Genomic DNA, 17772 nt, shown 5'->3' with positions numbered 1-17772 from the left:
CCTGCGAGAATTGCAGCAGTCATTAGAAGTCGTGGAGGCTACACAAAGTATTAATTTCTCATTAAGATTAACAATAGCATAAATCGCGACAAAACTGTTTACATCTGACATTTTGTTTCAATAAATAATTTGCTATAAACACTTCTCATTCATTTAAATTCAGGCTCAAAACATGAAACTACAATGAATTACCTTTTTTTTGGTATATATATATTGATATATAAACATGTATTTCAATCATTTATTTTAAAAAAGAATATTTTTCAAAAACATGTAAACACTTTTGTCGCATACTGTATAATAAACCCTAATATATATATATATATATATATATATATATATATATATATATATATATATATATATATATATATATATATATATATATATATATATATATATATATATATATATATATATATATATATATATAGTGATTTATTAATGTGTCTGTTGCAAAAATGCAATATAACCACAGTGTGGTTTAGTTCCCAAAAATGTGACTACATAGCTACAAATGCATTTCTGATTAATGCAGTAAATTTTTATATCTAAGAGCTGGAAATCCCGGCGCATTTCACCCGGTATTATTTAAACGATATTTTGTAATTTTTCCCGACAAAATAATTAATTTTTTTAAAAACCTGAATAATTGCAATAAAATTACTGACAAATGCATTATTTAATTTAAAAAAGAAATAAACAAATCTCTATTTAAAGTTCTGGTTTTTTAATTTATACAAGATTTTCGACTTAAGCTTAAAAAAAAACATGAAGCAAAAAAACAAATAAATAAATAATAACAATGTTTTACTTGATAAATAGTTGAATTGAAAAACATGTTTAAGTTTGAGCTTTTGACTTGATTTTAAAAAAAGATTAAAATTTCATCTCAAAGACAAGTTTTATTGAAATCACCAAATCACCGTATGGCAAAGTTTGTAAACTTTAAGCAGTGAAGTATACCAATGACGTAGCCAATGAGCCAATTTAAATTAGTCATCCATTTCAACTGCTGGTGTAAGAGCCAAAGAAGGATTTCCTTGACTTGAAGCAGCTGAATCCTGAGAGTCATTGGTAGAAGCCTCTTCAAAGAAATCTCCTTTTTATTTTTTATCCTGACTGGTTAAAAGTCATCTTTTGATCTGGACTTTAGGATAGTTTTATTTAATATATAATAATTTTTCAAATTGTTAGGCTGCTATTTCGTTCTTTTATAAGAGACAATATCCCTCAAAAACGTCATAAAAACCAACTTATATTTACAATTAACATATATTCACAATTATTTTTGTAGCAACTGTCAAAATTAATTATACCGTAATGTTCTAGCGATTTTCGCCATTATATAGATAGAAAGACAGATAGATAATATATTTGAGGATCATAACAATAATATTCAAAAACCCATTCCTACGACATTTATCATTCAAATTTGTTTGAACAATTAAATATTTGAAAAATTAAAAGAGATTTGTTTTTGTACTGACTTATGGGATATAAACCAATTAAACAATCGGGATGTAACATGATTTAATTATTAAAATATTCGGCTTTCGGTTTCGGTCGAAACCGATACCGAAGCCGAATTTTTCCATTCGCTACAATTAGCGGCGACAATTTTAACTAGACGACATTTTAATTACATCAAAAATATTTATTACAAATTAAAAAAGTGGTCTCACCTGATTTTTAATTTAACCACTATTACAATAATTTAAAGAAAAAAACAAAAATCCTCCAAAAAATTATTCATTCCTTTTTCAAAAATGAATATTTTTTTTGATGTGTTTGCTTTTCTATAAAAAAAAATTAACTAACAGTTGAAGTGCCTCCTAACCAACTGAGTCCTTTTTAACAATCTTTAAAGTGGCGTTAAAATGTAGGCGAATTTTAATTTTTATCAAAAGGCTAAGAAAATATATTGCAACATAAGTAAAAATGTTTTTAACTTAACATTTATGAAATATCGTAAAATCTCGAAACCGGAAACGACATCGACAAAATACCGTTATATATATTTAACGAAATTTATCGCTTAATGATATCTCTAATATCGAAAATTACAAAAATGATATCTCTAATATCGAAACCCAAACGAAATTTCATCGAAATAATATCGAGACGTATCGGATCAAATCAAATCATATCGAAACGCATAATAGAAACAAATTTTGGTTAGTTTCGATATTTCGATAATGTTACCCAGATGCTTAGGAATATTATAAAAAAGGAAGAAACTGGAGGTGTGGTCGATCGGAAACGATTGGGGCGAAAGCGAATGACCTCTTCTACTGAAAACAAAAAAAACACTACCCCTGTTCAACGAAACAAACTATACACTGCTCCTGAAATTAAAAGTAATATGAATAGTTTCCGAGAAGATCCAATAACTGTAACAACAGTTAACAGACAATGATGGAAGTAAAGCTTGGCGGTAAAATAGCCACAAGGAAACGACTTCCTCGACTCAAAAATAAAAAAAAAGAAGACTATGGTGGGCAAAATAACATGAAATATTGATTGTTGATGACTGGAAGCATGTTCTTTGGACTAACTAGTTAAAATTCCAAATTTTTGGTTCGAAAGAAGAGCATTTGCTCGAGGTATAATGAAACAGTGTGTGGTGCCAACTGTAAAACTTTGCTGAGGTCTCATAGTGTTTTGGTGGTAATAATACTGGTGATATTGTTAAAATAGACAAAAAAATGACAAAAGAAAACAATTTGAGCATTTTAAAAAAATTATGCCATTCCTTCTGGAAGTCGGATAATTCGAAAACTATTCTTTTTTTGAAGAAGATAATAATCCTCAGCATTCTTCAAAACTTACTAGGAATCATTTAACTGAATTAGAAAATGGTAATGTAATTGAAAGAATGATTTGCCCTTCTCAATCACTTTTATAGGATGAATTAAAAATGTCAAAAAAATAATACCCAAGAGTGAAAAGATGTTTAGGAAAAACCTAAAAGTGAGTTGCATAAAACAGACTTTTAATAATCGAAAAATTTGCTATGCAGAATGCCACGAATATGAAAAGCGGTTATTGCTGCTACACTCTAAAAAAAAATCCGTTGAATACAACGAATTGGGTAACAGATCAATCCGTCGCTATTGCACCAACGGCTTTTCCGTTAAGTTAACGGATTAAAGTGTTAACGGATTGAAGTCCGTTGATATTTTTTCGATAAAACAATCCTTTTAAATTAAGGAGTTATTACGTCAGTGCATCAAATTATCCACTGTTTTTATTCAGTTAAAATAACGTTATTGTAGGGAATAATCAGTTAAAATCATTCCATTATAATTAAAGATGAATTAAGCCACATAGCATTGTAATTTGATAATAAAATAATCCTTACATTTTTAATATTTCGATTATTTAATTATGATATTCTTAATACACATTGGTTCTTACCATTATAAATGTAATAATTACCACCCATCCGATACAAGCAGTACTAATTATACAAACTACTATGGTTGGGAGAAATATAGTGCTCAATTTGTTAGCAAGCTTCAAATACTCTTTAACTGGACATTGAAAACTAATCAAATTTTGTAATAATGTAATTCAGTACACAAACTTTAAATTACAATCAAAATAGTTTTTAAATATATTTTTAATAGTCATTATATTTGAGGTTATAAAACATCTGTATAAAACACACACACACCCATATACACAATAGATGTTTAAACTAAACCAATTGTTAACAAACTAGGTTTTAGGTTTTAACGCTGCTGTTCTTAGTACATGTTTAACACTTCAATTCCAGCAACGTGTTGTCAATTCCTAAAGATAAATATAAAATAAAATACAATAAAGAAAATACGGAACCTAAATGATATAAATAGTATGAAATGAAAATAAAATTTTACTAAGTACCTTTAAGAAATATTGCTATTTCTAATTCCTGATTTATAAATTGATAATAGAAATTTTTTTATTTTATTTATTTCCGATACCATTTTCTAAAGATAAAGTTCAATGCAACAACTAAATAATATCTTTAATAAAAATGTGTAACAAAAGATAATCTTATCTGATAACTGAAAGGTTCTATAATTTCCACATACTTCAAAACCTCTCAGGAACAAAATAAAAAAAAGGTCTCCAACTTAAATAACAATAAATTAAAACAAAAATAAATAAGCTCACCAAAAGAGATCCAAATAACAATATCAGAATTTCAATTTCATACCGCATCCCTTGTGTCTAAGTAGTAAATTCTAAACGAATATAAACAAGGCATACATAAACTTAGTTGTACCTAACCTAAATAGATATCCCTATCAAAAGAAATGCAAATCAAAATCTAATTTTTAATTTTACAACTAATTTAAACTTACAGCGTGATATTGCATACCATGTGTCTAAAATAGCAAATTAAAAGGATATAAACAAGCCATATAAAGATAATTGTGTAACTAACCATTTAGTTTATACTGAAACTGTGTAACTACAAAAAAGCTGGCAAATTAAACTTATTGCAACAAACCTTTTATCTATGATGTAAATGTGATTTAAAGATCCTGTAAACAAAAAATATTGTTAACAACTCATTTTTTACAATATTTGTCTGATGTAACTGACAAATTTATTTTTAAAAAAATACAATAACAAGGAACAGATATCTGTAATACTTGAACATGATTAAACCATTGTAAGCTGATGTCCATGTAAGTCCTTAACTTGCTTAAACTACATATTAAAGCTAAAAACATATAAGATAATAATACAAATATTAAAAATAATAACACATCTATATATTTTTTTATAGTTAAATGATTATAGAAAAAAAAATTCAAAACTTTATTATTTTTTATGTAAAGTACTTCAATATGCTGACAAATAAAACTCTAACAAACAAGATTTAAAAAATAATTTATCAAAAGAATATCTTTTGATTTTTTTTTTTTTAAATTAATATATATATATATATATATATATGTATATAAATATATATATATATATATATATATATATATATATATATATATATATATATATATATATATATATATATATATATATATATCAATATATTTTGTGTTAAGGATATTACAAAAAACACAGGTCATTGAAAATAGTAATTCACTAATAAAACGCAATGACCTAAATAATATAAAGAAAAGACAAGAGAAAAACATAAGAAATAAACTAGTCACATAGCAAAAGTAGAACTTTACAAAAATTTATAAGTAACACTTATAAAACAGACTTTTAAAAGAGTTAAAATATAGGTCAAATAGTTATTATAATGTATTCACATATACATACATATATACACATATACACAAATAAGAAATTATAATATGTACATAAACATAAAGAAAAAAGTTATAGAGGTAAAGAATAAAGTTAAGCGTAACTTTTTAGGTAAAAATGATAGAGTGACGTTAAGAACAGATTCTTGGATCTAAGGATAAAATCTGTTTTTAGGGTGAACGGAAGAGTGTTCCAAGAAAGGATACCCTGATATGTAATGGAATTTATTCCATGTTTAGTTGCCTGTTTTATTATATATATATATATATATATATATATATATATATATATATATATATATATATATATATATATATGTATATGTATATATAAATATAAATATATATATATATACACATATATACACACACAGACACACACAGACACACACACACACAGACACACACGCATCTCATGAGGAATTATTGTTGAATGCTGGTTTTCATAATGTTTTCTTATTTTTATGAAACTAATGAAAACTCTATTGCATTTATCAAAAGTGCATTTGACTTCTGAACCTCTCGAAGTCAATCCATGTAAATTTCGAAAATGAGAAAAAAGGATATGTAATGATGAAAAACATAATCTACAGAGGAAGCACTTCGTAATTTCTTTCGGAAACCATTTTTAAAAAAATTTTTATTTCAACGGATTTTGTTATTTTATCCGTTGATTAATGGAATTTCGAAGATTACGTAATTTGTTAACTTGATTCCGTTAATTTTGCTGTTTTTGGAAACGAATTACTTCGTTAATTTAACGGAGACACGCAATCCGTTACTTTTTCTAACGGAATGTTTTTAGAGTGTAAAGGTGGCTGCGTAGTTGAGAGCAAGTTAAAAATTAAATTAATTTATTAATTTATTTTTTATGTAAACTTAATTAAAAACGATAGAGCATATTTTTCAAATAATTTTCTTTTTTAATTCCCCTCATTAGAAAGTAAAATGTTGAAAAAATTAAAAAGTAATGTCATTCGAATATTAATGGACAGTTGTATGTGTGTGTGTGTGTGTGTGTGTGTGTGTGTGTGTGTGTGTGTGTGTGTGTGTGTGTGTGTGTGTATGCGCGCCTGTTTGTATGTGTGAAATGAACTAAAGAATGGGTTCCATAAGGTTTTTTTGAGCAAAAGGATTGAAGTTTAACTTAAACAAGCCTGACAGTAAATTGTTGAACCCCCTCCTACTCATCAAATTTTTGATGTCTTTATAGTAGTTCTTGTGATTCTAAGTGCTTCAGAAACCAAAAACTTGAAATAAGATTTTTGTTCAAAAATGAACGTTTACGTTTGATTTTTTACAAAGCAAATCAAACATGGAGCATTCAAAATTAATCAACCGTGCGAATGAGCTCAGTTTAAAATAGAGAACGTAATAATTCGATTATCAACAATCTGGTTGCTTGGATGTATCTTAAGTCTAAAAAATAGGGAAATTTTGAAATGCTTCATGAAATATATAAAAGTTCATTGGATTTTTGAAGCATTTTGAAGCGCGTATAAGGTAAAAAATCGTTCTATTAATTTTATTAGTTTTGTCTACATGTTTGCTTGTTCGCAATGTTACAGTTTTGAATGTAGTTAACGATGTTTGGTATGTTTAATGCTATACGCTTTGGTGCACCAACTGCTTTAACTTGTTTTAAAGCCCTTAAACTCTTCTTTATTAGTAATATCCGACGGAAGGGAATTTCTATTTAAGACATGCACATAACACCATGAATTATTCTTTGTTATTTATTGCAAAGTTTTCTTACGATGTAAGGCAAGCTTTGAAAAATGAAGGATTCGTGTAGATTTTTTTGCATCAGGTTTTTGTCCGAAGTTAAGTTTCTTTTCTGCATTAAAATTAACGTGAATCCGTAATTCCCCAAACAATGCGAGGTTTCAAGTTTTGAATGAATCTCTAAAAGTTTTATAAAAATCCATTCCAGAAAAAGGAACTGCGTCAAACGATGAAATACAAAAAAAAAGAAAAAAAAAAAAAACGGTTTTATTTTTACATTTCACAAAACACAAACGAAACTTAAAATAAAAGTTTGAATATTGGAAATATGTGAAAGGAATTTAAAATATTTTAAAAATTTTAAAACAATTTAGAAACTAACCATGAGTATAGTTTAGAAAATTTAAATTTTAAGAAATAGTTTCTTAATTGAAAACGCGTATTATAAAAGCAAAAAATCATGATAAGGTCAAACGATTTTTGAAGTTAATTGATCTTTTAGTTTCGACAGACTAAAAACGCTAACACATAAGTTTCGACTTAATTTATTAAGCGTTTTGGTTCGCGAACAGGAAAATCGTTTTTTACGATATTCTGAATAACTTTAAAAAAGGTATACATTCCTTCTTTTTTCTTTCATGAAATGCGTTTTCTAAAATAAGTGGAACTTGCCATCTCACTTTAAAAACTTCATCGTCGTAAACTCTTCTTAGAAAGCAATAGAAATTTTGATTTTATTTTTATTTTTACTTCCTTTATTTTGATTCCTAATACTTGAATATTTTTATCCATTTTCTCTCCTCGTCATATTTAAAGATGTTGATGAGAGTGGTTGTAATGTAAATTAAATAGCTCAACAAACCACTTGGAACACACATAATCATCTTAAACCAGCCAAACTTTAAACACTATTTTTAAGTGTGGACTTTGAGGTATCAGTCTAAAAATTAAAAGAAATATGTTTTTGTCATGATTTTTTTTATGGAATTTAGGTTCCTGGATGACCAGAAGAGGGAGATGAACAGCTGGTTCAACATTTTATCCGTGGTCATCTTTACTTCGTATGTGGTGAGTGTTTGACCATAATAAAGACTTTGAGAATTGTTATTTTCCAATAACAATTAATGTTATTATATATTGAAATGTCGCTTAATTTTAGAATGGGGGGTTATTAGATATTCTAAAGCGCAGTAGACGGAACGATGTAGAAGACGCTGACTTAGCGTGGGGCTATTGGAACGCGCCTGTTACTATGGGAGTGTTCATTAATGATAACTTCCGTTCAGATTATGGAGTAGAAACAGCTTCAAAACGAACAGATACTCCTCTTCACCCGATGGGAAGTGGCAGTGGAAGTGGTGAAGAAAGCTACCTTTTTTCCGATAGTTCAAAACGCAACAAAATACCAAAAGGTAAACCCTTAAACTCTGTGAAAAGTTTGAAAGCAAAAATAGAAGATAAAACGAAAAAAAGCGATTCTATGAAAAAGTCTGAGTTAACAGCACAGGCAACTAAAGTAGAAGTCCAAGGGGAAGATCAGGATGATGTAAAGGCAAGTACTTTTTTTAGAAATTTACATGGAATGTTAATTTTGCAGATTAAAATCTGAGCAGCTTGAATAGAAATTTTTAACAGATGTTAATTTTTAACAGAATTTAAATGATGTTAAACAAAACTCTGACAACAAAAATTATACCTCAATAAAACTCTTTTGTTTATATATTTTAGCGAACAGTATCAGTAACTTGTCAAGGCGAAAAAGAGTGGTTGCAATGTCCTCAATACCATCTTATCAAAATCAATAGCGCATTCTGGGGACGCGATGACTCAACAACATGTGGTCGTTCAGGCATAGCTTTAAAACGAAATATCAATAAAATGTGTGCTCAAGACGAAAGCAACACCATGATTAAAGTACAAAACGCTTGCGATGGAGAAAATGCTTGCGAACTAGTTGCTTCTGAGATTTACTTTGACCGGACGGATTGTCCGGATGTTTATAAGTATCTAAGGCTAAACTGGGAATGCGCCCACAGTGAGTCAAGAATCAAAGATAGCGTAGAAGTTGATTCAATCAAATCTTCTTCTAATCGAAAGGTGACTTAGAAGTTCATATTCTCATTGCAAGAAGGGAATGACTTTAAACACCTTATGAGATATATAAGGTATGCTAAAGTGATTTGAAACAGTAAGCCATCTAAATTCAATTAGAAGCTTAGAACCGATAGCTGTACCAAGTGAGTAATAAATGACGCGATTCAATAACCATATAACCATGAAATAACCATATAACCATGAAAGTTTTAACCAAACACTCATTTATGATAAAGAAATAATCATCAAGACCATTTAAACGTGTTTTACGTTTTTTGTATATATGTCAATGCATACGGCAATATTTTCTTACTAAGTGCTATTTCTTACGATATATTATTTAAATATATATATATATAGTATATAATATATATATATATATATATATATATATATATATATATATATATATATATATATATATATATATATATAATTTATTGCTATATATATATTATTATTTACTACTAAACAATTGATTGTTTTTTGCCAGATTATAAATAAAAGTTTTTTTAAAATATTTAAATGCATATTAATTATAAATATTTAAATGCATGTTAATTTTCTCCCACAAAATAAAGCAAGAAAGCTTTACTAACTTCGAGAATAGAAATATTCTTCTACTTTTTATTGTTCATTTATGGTCCTTCATCAAATTTTATTCAAAACCACAGTGATGCTGTAGCGCGTATATGGTAAAAAATCGTTTTATTAATTTTGTTAGTTTTGTCTACATGTTTGCTTGTTCGCAATGTTACAGTTTTGAATGTAGTTAACAACGTTTGGTATGGTTAATGCTATACGCTTTGGTGCACCAACTGCTGCTGCTGCGGTAGAAATTTATAAATAAAATCATTAAAAAGTCAGAGAAGTATGAGTATTTATGAAAAAAGCAAAAGAGAATGCAATGGTAGAAATCACTGATGCTCATTTGTAAATTAACTGCCAAAAGAAGAATAAACTTTGAATAAATTTCATCCATCAAGTTACATCAAATCAATCATTATTAGTCTTAAGCCATTTTGAATTATTTAAGTTTTCATTTATTTCAGACAGTTAAGCAATGTAATTAAGTAATGAGTGTGTTTTATGTTATAATGTGTAGGTGTGGTATGTTTAGTAACAGTTAATTATGTGGTAATAGAGGATTAAAGAGGTATTGATTCGAGGGTTTATTCAAAGGAATACGGAGGTTGGAGTTGAGATTGAGCGTCTGGGAGATGTAAGGTTAGGGATGGGCAAGGGTTAACTTTTAAAGGGTTAATTTCAATCTTCTTTAGTGGTTTCAAGCTGCAATCGTTCTCAATATATTGTTCTATTATCGTGTTATGGCGGTTAGCACTCTTTTATTCATGTTTATAAAATTAAAAATGATATTTTCTTACTCTCTTTACAATATCTAACAGCGTGTAAACGCAACTGTTTTTGTTAATTTTTTCTCTTCTGTTTATCTAGCTCTTCATTAAACAAATTACTCTTTCTTTATTTTATCGGAAACAGTAGAATTTCCGCTTACTTTTCTTTAGCCATTTTTCTTCTCTCTCTTCTGCCGAACTCTTTTCTTTTTCTGTCAATTTATCTGTCTATATTTTTGAACTTTTTATAGTTTTCTATTATTGGTTGTTTTTTTTTTCCTATGTTTAGTTATCATTTATTTACTTGCAGTCCAAATAAGTCTCCATGTATACGTCTTTTGTATCGATGTTTTTAAATTTTCTTCTCTAGAATAAGGAACTAAAAAGTAAGGAATTTAAAAAGTTCCATAAAATCTAACAAACTTTAAGAATATGCATTTATATTGGATTTACTAAAAGATCTGAAAGAAGACAACAAGAGATTTACAACCGTAACACATTGTGAGGGCGGCTTTTTTTGAAAGTTACTTAATTTAAGTTTGTTTGTAGTATGTAGCTGTAGTAAGGTTTAGAACTTAGGAAGGTATGGTTTCTAGGGTTATGTAAGAGATAACTTAGGAGATTGGGATCGAGACATTGGCTTCATCAAGTCCCAGAATGGTCGACGGATTTGTAAATTAAAAATAAATACGAAATTGAAAAGCAAAAAAAAAAATAGAAAAAGAAAATGTTAATGTAAATTAAATTGAGTAAATTAATTTAATTTAAATTTGCATTTTAAAACAACAAAAGTTTTTTCCCTTAAAACCTTGTGCTTTTGACCGTCAAATAAAATAATTGCCATCTTTTTTTTAATATACTTAACATTTTGTTATGTAACATGTCAGTCAAACCTGACACGTATTAGATTTTTGGACGGATCTTTGACTCTTATTAATGGTGTTATTAAACATAAGATTTTCTAATCAAAGAGCGATGTCCTAAAGATTTATAGATTTTTAGCGGTATTATAAATTTGGCTTTGTCTTTATCTCAAAAATATTTTTAACTTTTAAAGTTTTAACGATTTCTAGTTAATTATTACAAAAAAAATTCTTTATAAGAACAGAAAAAGTTGAACAGGAGTATATTCAGGATGGAGGGGAAAGTTCGGGACGAGGGGCAGAAGCCGCAAAAAATACGGTTAATAAGTTTTGCTGTTCAAACTATAGTTAGATTAGTTAATAGAATTTAAGAAATTATGTTTTTTTCGAAAATTTTATAACTGATAGATAAATAATAACCTTACTTTTTCGTGATTAGCAAATAAAATGCAAAACAAAAATTACTTAAAAGTATAAAAAATATAAGACATACATTAAAAAGTACCGTAAAAAAAGATCTATACCTACTTCGATCAACTCAATCCTTAATTCGCAAGTTGGGGAGTGCTTTACGAACCAAATTACGTTTGTAATTGACGGGTGCTAGTGAGAAACGAAGAAATGTTTGTAGATTACGAACCGAATCTTGTAAAAATAATGCGCCGGTTGTTCACGAAGAGTGAACGACCGAACCGAAAGTACCGAAATTTTGATTAAAGTTATAAACTAAATTTATAAAGTTAAAACTGAATCAAAATTTCGGTGTAAATTTCAAGGTGTACCAAACCCTAAATTAGTTAACACATTTGAATCCGAGATGACAAGAATCCGTTGGACATGAAAAGAGAACAAACATCAATTAACAAAATAAAGTTTATAAACTGTAATTTATTAATTGATATTTGTTCTGCATGATTATTGTTCTGCAGTTTTGTTGTTTTGCATTTAATTTGTTAATGACGAAAAAGTAAGGTTATTTTTTATTTATCTGTTAAAAAATTTTCAAAAAAAAAACATAATTTCTTAAACTTTATTAAGAAATCTAACTGTAGTTTTAACAACAAAACTTCTTAACCATAGTTTTTGCGGCTTCTACCCCTCGTCCCGACCTTTCCCTTCCAGTAGTATATCTTTATTTGGTTCTATGTCGAGTGATTCGTTTGTTTCGTTTGAAAATGATTCAACGGTGATGAGGGATTTATCTAACATTTTCTTGACTGGAGTGGGAACAGACATGGAGCTAAATTATTTGCTTGTTTGGTACTTGTTGAAAGTTAAAACTCATCTTAGTTGGAGACATTGTTTTCAAAATATAGCGGGTATCTATTACTATTAAAAAGAATTTCTTTATCTTTTGAATCACATTCTGAAAAAATAGTCGGAAGGGCTTTGATCTTTATGGGTTCTTGGATTGGGTTTGAGTACTTTATAGAAAGAATATTATTATTTAATTTCCAATCTTTACTGAAGACAGTTTCCTTACTAACTTTTGGGTTTAGGGATAAGTGAATATTTCTGTCTCTGAAGTGTAATTTATTATTGGAGCAACTGTAGTTCAAAGGTTAGGACTCATTATTTAGAAAGGTAGGATTTATAAGATTATGGTATTTTAAATTATTTTTATAAGAAGCATTATTTACTCAATCACTATCAAACAAATATGGGTGCTTTTTAATCCGATAACGTTTTAATACAGGTGTTTCAAAAATATTCAGGTGCTTCAAAAAAATACAGGTGTTTAAATACAGATGCTTCTAGGGTTCTCGTTAAGGAGATGGGATTACATTTAGGATATGTTCGTGTTATTGTTTGGGCTCTGATCGTATCTTCTATCTTTGTCCCTCCTATTATTGAATTGCTATTTGTTTTCGGTTATGTTGTACCTTGGATTCTTATGTTCATTTTGTAATGGTGTCGGTCAGTTGGAGTTGTAGTTATTGTCACTGTTCCTCCGAAAAGTCACCTTGTTGGAAAACTCACGCGTTGTTTTATTGGGTAATGAAATCCGTTTTGGGTAGTTATTTATTGGTAAAGCATGACTATTTTTCTGTAGGTTGAATTGTCTCATTTTCATTGTTTTAGCTCCTGTTTTAGTCGGGCAACTTCTCTTGTCGCATTGTCAGGGTTTGCTAAGTTAACAGGTGCTGTGGAGCAAGCACTTAGCGGGGCTGCAGCATCAGCAAACGTTTCTGCGTGTGCCTTCACGAGTTTAACCTGCAATTTTGCAATTGTTTTCATGATAGTGTGAACTATTCATTTGTTATTGTCGTTGATAACAAAATTGTTAACTCGTTGTTTGCTAAATGCTTCTGTATAAGTAGCTGATTGACTTAAGAGGAGTCTTTGTTTGAAGTTAAGGATCACGCCTTGTATGAATAGGTTTGATTTTGTCTCTTCGGTAACATTTGAAAACTCCACGGGAAGAAACGGCAGGGTCACATTTTTTCATTTTGAGTAAAATCATTATTAAACTTTTAAACCTTTATAAGTTTCGAAGTTTTAGGAAAATTTAGAAAAACTTTAAATATGCATCAAATCGTTTATGATTTGAATTCAAATACAAAATATGCTATCATGGTTAGTAAAGCTAGAAAGTGTAAAAAGTAGAAACTTTCAAAATGTGACCCTGCCGTTTCTTCCCGTGGAGTCTTCATTTAGATCCTGGTACAATTTTTCTAACTCTAAATTTCTTCTCCTTTTATTTTTCTTCTTTAAATTATTTCCATCACATTTCTATTTTTAAATTTTTTATTTTAATTTCTTCTTTTAAATTTCTATTTTTAAGTTTCTACTTTCACTTTCTTCTTTTAACATTTTTAAACCTAATGATTTCACTAGCTCTCTGGAAAGTGTTTCCATCTTTAGAAATGCTTTTAGCTAAATATGCATTCATTTATTATCCTATCAATATCATTTTTTAAATTGAGTTTTTTCCATTAAAAAATGTCCAAATATTTAGGAAACTCGTTTTTTGGTTCATTTTTTCTCCGGTTTTTGAAAAGTCGTTCTGAGCCCAGAAAGTCATTACTTTTCTTAAGTCAATAATATTGACATATTCACATTTAATGTTCGATAAGACTTTAAGTATTATCTCTGTATATTCTTCAGTTTCTTTCGTGGTTTGAACACTATTATCGTGGAACTAATGATTTTCTTTTTGATGGAGGTTTTTTTTTTGGGTTTAGAAACAGATCTTTTGGATTTAAAACAGAAACAAATCAAATCCTAATTTCTTCACTTTTAAAATGGAGCTCGCACTTACCTTTACTACCTGCAACTTTCAAGGAATTTAATCCTCCTTTTCGTTGAAACTGATAAACGAATGTTAATCAACTTTTGGCGAAGACCAGTTCCAGATTTGATGTTTTGATTGTTACTAAAGGGACTTTTACACTAAGGTTCGCCATAAGAACTCACCTGAATTTAGATGGTTGGTCTCATTCTATGATTTCTCTATAAAAAAAAATTGTATAATTAATCATCACTTCTAGTTTAACAAACTGTTAGGATAAAAAAGTTTTTATCAAAATAAAAATTGCTTGTTTACGATTATGTAATTGCCAACTTACCGCGGCCCGTGATAAGTTGTCTATACTCTCAGTGTAAGTTGACAAACCATATGAACATATAAAACAAGTCGAATAGGTTTTCTCTCCATAAAAATAGCATCAAAAGCGTTTTTTTGCAACCTTTATAGAATTTACAGGCCTATCTACCTTTCTTTTATAATTTCACATATCAGTAGATCTGCGGTGTTATATAACTTTAGTGAATTTAAGATCAATACGAAAAGTTATAAATTGGCACATGTCCCCAACTAGTCCTGCAATTATTGTGCGCTTCTATGCGCATGTGCTTATAGCCCTGATACTACACTGAAAGATGAATTAGTTAAATAGGAAGGTTCCATGTGAATTTTGGAAACTTTTGGTGGAAAATTCCAAAGTTAAACGCAACGTGTCAACTTACCCCTGTAGCCAACTAGCCCCGGTCTCCTCTATTTAATCAAAGTCATTCAAATACTTTCACTTAAAATCTTTAATTTTGTGGTCCTAATGTCTTTCTTCATGAGAACTATTCTTACTTTGAAATTTTCTCTTTTTCTTATTCCAAATGTTCTTTTAAAATCTTCTTTAAAAAAAGAAGATTTTGAGATAATCTTTTTGATTATCTCAAAATTTTCTCTCATAAATTGTTCAAAGTTCTTCTCATAAAATTCTCCCCGGTAGGAGAAACTCCTCAAGTCTCCTCAAAAAAATCATTCTAGCTCCTGTAAAGCCCAAAAGATTTTCTTAATTCCTCTTTTTTTATCTGTACGCAGATGTTTTTTTCGTTCTAATATAGGCAATGGATTTTATCTTCAAGTTCGTTTAGTGTTATTGTTTTAACCTCTGAGTTATGGTTCTCTAAAACAGCTCTTACCGGTTATACTTTGATTAGGTTTGTCTTAGAATGGTTACAGAATTTCGGCGAACTTTACTATTAAAATAAGTGAAGTTAAAACCAGTGAAGTTACAACGGTTTCTGGTTATTTTTGTGAAAATAAGTTTAAAACTTAATGTTGTGACTAAACAGTTTTTCATGTATATATACATGCGTGTCCACCATATATATATATATATATATATATAAAATATAATATTATATTACATTATATTATATTACAATATTTATACGTATATAGACAATGTTAAATTGAATGTTGGTTCAGCACAGAACTGCTGTCAAGATCCTTTAACTATAATGCATAATTGAACAAAAAAGTTTTAGATAATGTTAAAACTAATTTCTAATTAGAGCTAATTTTCGTTAATTTTTCCAATATTTTGATTGTTAATATATACATAATGTAAACATCAGTAATGCTTACAGTATTGTTAATCAAAATTTTCATTTATAAACGAAAATTGAAAGATATCTTAATAAAATTAAAAAAAAAACAGTCAACGAACTTTTTTGCGAACCAAAATATTATATAAAACATTATATAAAATATTATATAAAACATTATGTATAAGCATTGTTACTTTTATAAAAACGATGAAAGTACATTTTTGAATAATCATATTTTATAAACTTTTTTTAAAGAAAAGGCCAGCTTGTAATTAATCACATTTCAAAATTTGACAAAAAAAAGTGAAACAAAGTAATATTTTATTAATCAAAGCATATTTTTAATTTTTATTTATGTAATTGTAAATTTATTAAAACGTAAATTTAGTTTCGAAATTGCAAATACATTTACAAAAACGTTTTACGTTTCCAAAAAAACAACAAAAAAACAACAAAAAAACAAAAATCTGAAATATAAAAACGCAGCAGTAAATGAGAAATCAAGTTCTGCAATCTTTACAACTATTAAAGTTTTCAAAAGAACAATAAGAAAACTGCATTAACAACGTTCATTGGAAAAATCTGAATGTCAGTGTTTCATAAAAGAAAAAGATCTTGAAAAATATTATGTTGAAAGTTCACACGTTTTTTTACCTAAGATTTTTTGAAAGCGATAAATAAAGATTTGATCACACACTGTATTTACTGCTTTTGTCGCATGAACTTTGTGACGATTTTTGTTTATGTTGGTGTACCCTAATTTTGCTTCAATTATATTCAGTTTTTTTGCGACAGCGACATATTCATTTCTGACCACATATACGTTTTAACGTATATATGTGGTCAAAAATATCTATGGCATTAAACATATTCATCAATTTTTTTCCAGTGACTAATTAGCAACAGTTTATGCAGCATGAGAATGTCTATACGAATCTGGCATTTTAGGCATCCCTGGGCAATTCAGAAAGAGCTTGGCGCTTTCTCAGCTGGTTTAAAGGTGGTTTGCATAAACCGATCCTACTTATTTGGTTAATACAGAAAGCGAGTGAGTACGTGTGTATCATTCTAGTAAACTACAGTGTCAGTATCAGTACAATAGTAAGTAAATTTAATGTTACAGCCGTTTTCCATGGCTCAGAGGCACATGTAAGAGTAAGCCATTTGCTGATAATTCTAATAACTATATTATGATAAAATTGAAATTGGATGCTCGGAGCATTTCTAGTCTACTATTTCAACTCTTTGCCTTGCGTCGATGATTATTCTAAACAAAATTAGATACTTCCTCGGTCTAATTCTTAGCTTAATTTTCAAATTTACAGCCCAGTGTCCCTATTCATTTAAAGTTGTCGTTCCTAATTTGAAAAGGCTTTTGCACGGTGTATTCATAGTCTAATTCTCTTATTTCTAGCCAAGTATCAATATTTGTTTTCTTTGAAAAAATTTACATTTCTACCTGAAATAAGTTTCTACTCGGTGTGATTCTGATCCAGTTCTTCAATTTTGAGCCCAGTCTCAGTATTTGTTTTCAAGTTTTAACCCAGTGTCAATATTCGTTTAAAAACTGACATTTCTAATTGTATTAGGTTCCAGCTCAGTGTATTTCTCTCCTAATTCTATTACTTC

General features: G+C 28.5%; 1 protein-coding gene and 1 long non-coding RNA gene across 3 annotated transcripts; one reads left to right on the top strand and one right to left on the bottom strand.

The window, feature by feature from the left end:
- Positions 1 to 3559: 3559 nt before the first annotated feature.
- LOC149882582 (uncharacterized) lies at positions 3560 to 4888 on the bottom strand. Its single transcript, XR_016456505.1, has 6 exons — positions 4650 to 4888; positions 4505 to 4538; positions 4356 to 4379; positions 4165 to 4235; positions 3892 to 3977; positions 3560 to 3798 (listed from the first exon to the last, which is right to left on the bottom strand). It is a non-coding gene; the product is annotated as an uncharacterized LOC149882582 (long non-coding RNA).
- Positions 4889 to 6647: 1759 nt separating this feature from the next.
- LOC145193194 (uncharacterized) lies at positions 6648 to 9346 on the top strand. Of its 2 annotated transcripts, none has more exons than XM_080070627.2 (4): positions 6648 to 6776; positions 7991 to 8066; positions 8158 to 8550; positions 8727 to 9346. In XM_080070627.2, exons 2-4 carry the CDS (start codon positions 8016 to 8018, stop codon positions 9102 to 9104), a joined length of 822 nt encoding a protein of 273 aa, XP_079926753.2. In that variant the 5' UTR covers positions 6648 to 6776; positions 7991 to 8015; the 3' UTR covers positions 9105 to 9346. The 2 variants fall into 2 exon arrangements, with proteins under 2 accessions (XP_079926753.2, XP_089921567.1); XM_090065441.1 differs by lacking the exon at positions 6648 to 6776 and adding an exon at positions 7460 to 7611.
- Positions 9347 to 17772: the final 8426 nt, after the last annotated feature.

This window comes from Hydra viridissima, unplaced genomic scaffold (genome assembly GCF_058129835.1).
Source record: "Hydra viridissima isolate aposymbiotic clone 2 unplaced genomic scaffold, HvirCarnegie_v1 scaffold_10, whole genome shotgun sequence".
NCBI classification, from domain to species: domain Eukaryota; kingdom Metazoa; phylum Cnidaria; class Hydrozoa; order Anthoathecata; family Hydridae; genus Hydra; species Hydra viridissima.
This window is presented reverse-complemented; position numbering and strand designations above follow the sequence as displayed.

What these genes read in the sequence shown, in the direction of transcription:
- LOC145193194 (XM_080070627.2), top strand. Translation starts at nt 8,016, where the DNA reads ATGAACAGCTGGTTCAACATTTTATCCGTGGTCATCTTTACTTCGTAT. An exon ending in TCATCTTTACTTCGTATGTG is followed by an intron (nt 8,067 to 8,157) that starts GTGAGTGTTTGA and finishes GCTTAATTTTAG; the next exon opens with AATGGGGGGTTATTAGATAT. An exon ending in AAGATCAGGATGATGTAAAG is followed by an intron (nt 8,551 to 8,726) that starts GCAAGTACTTTT and finishes TATATATTTTAG; the next exon opens with CGAACAGTATCAGTAACTTG.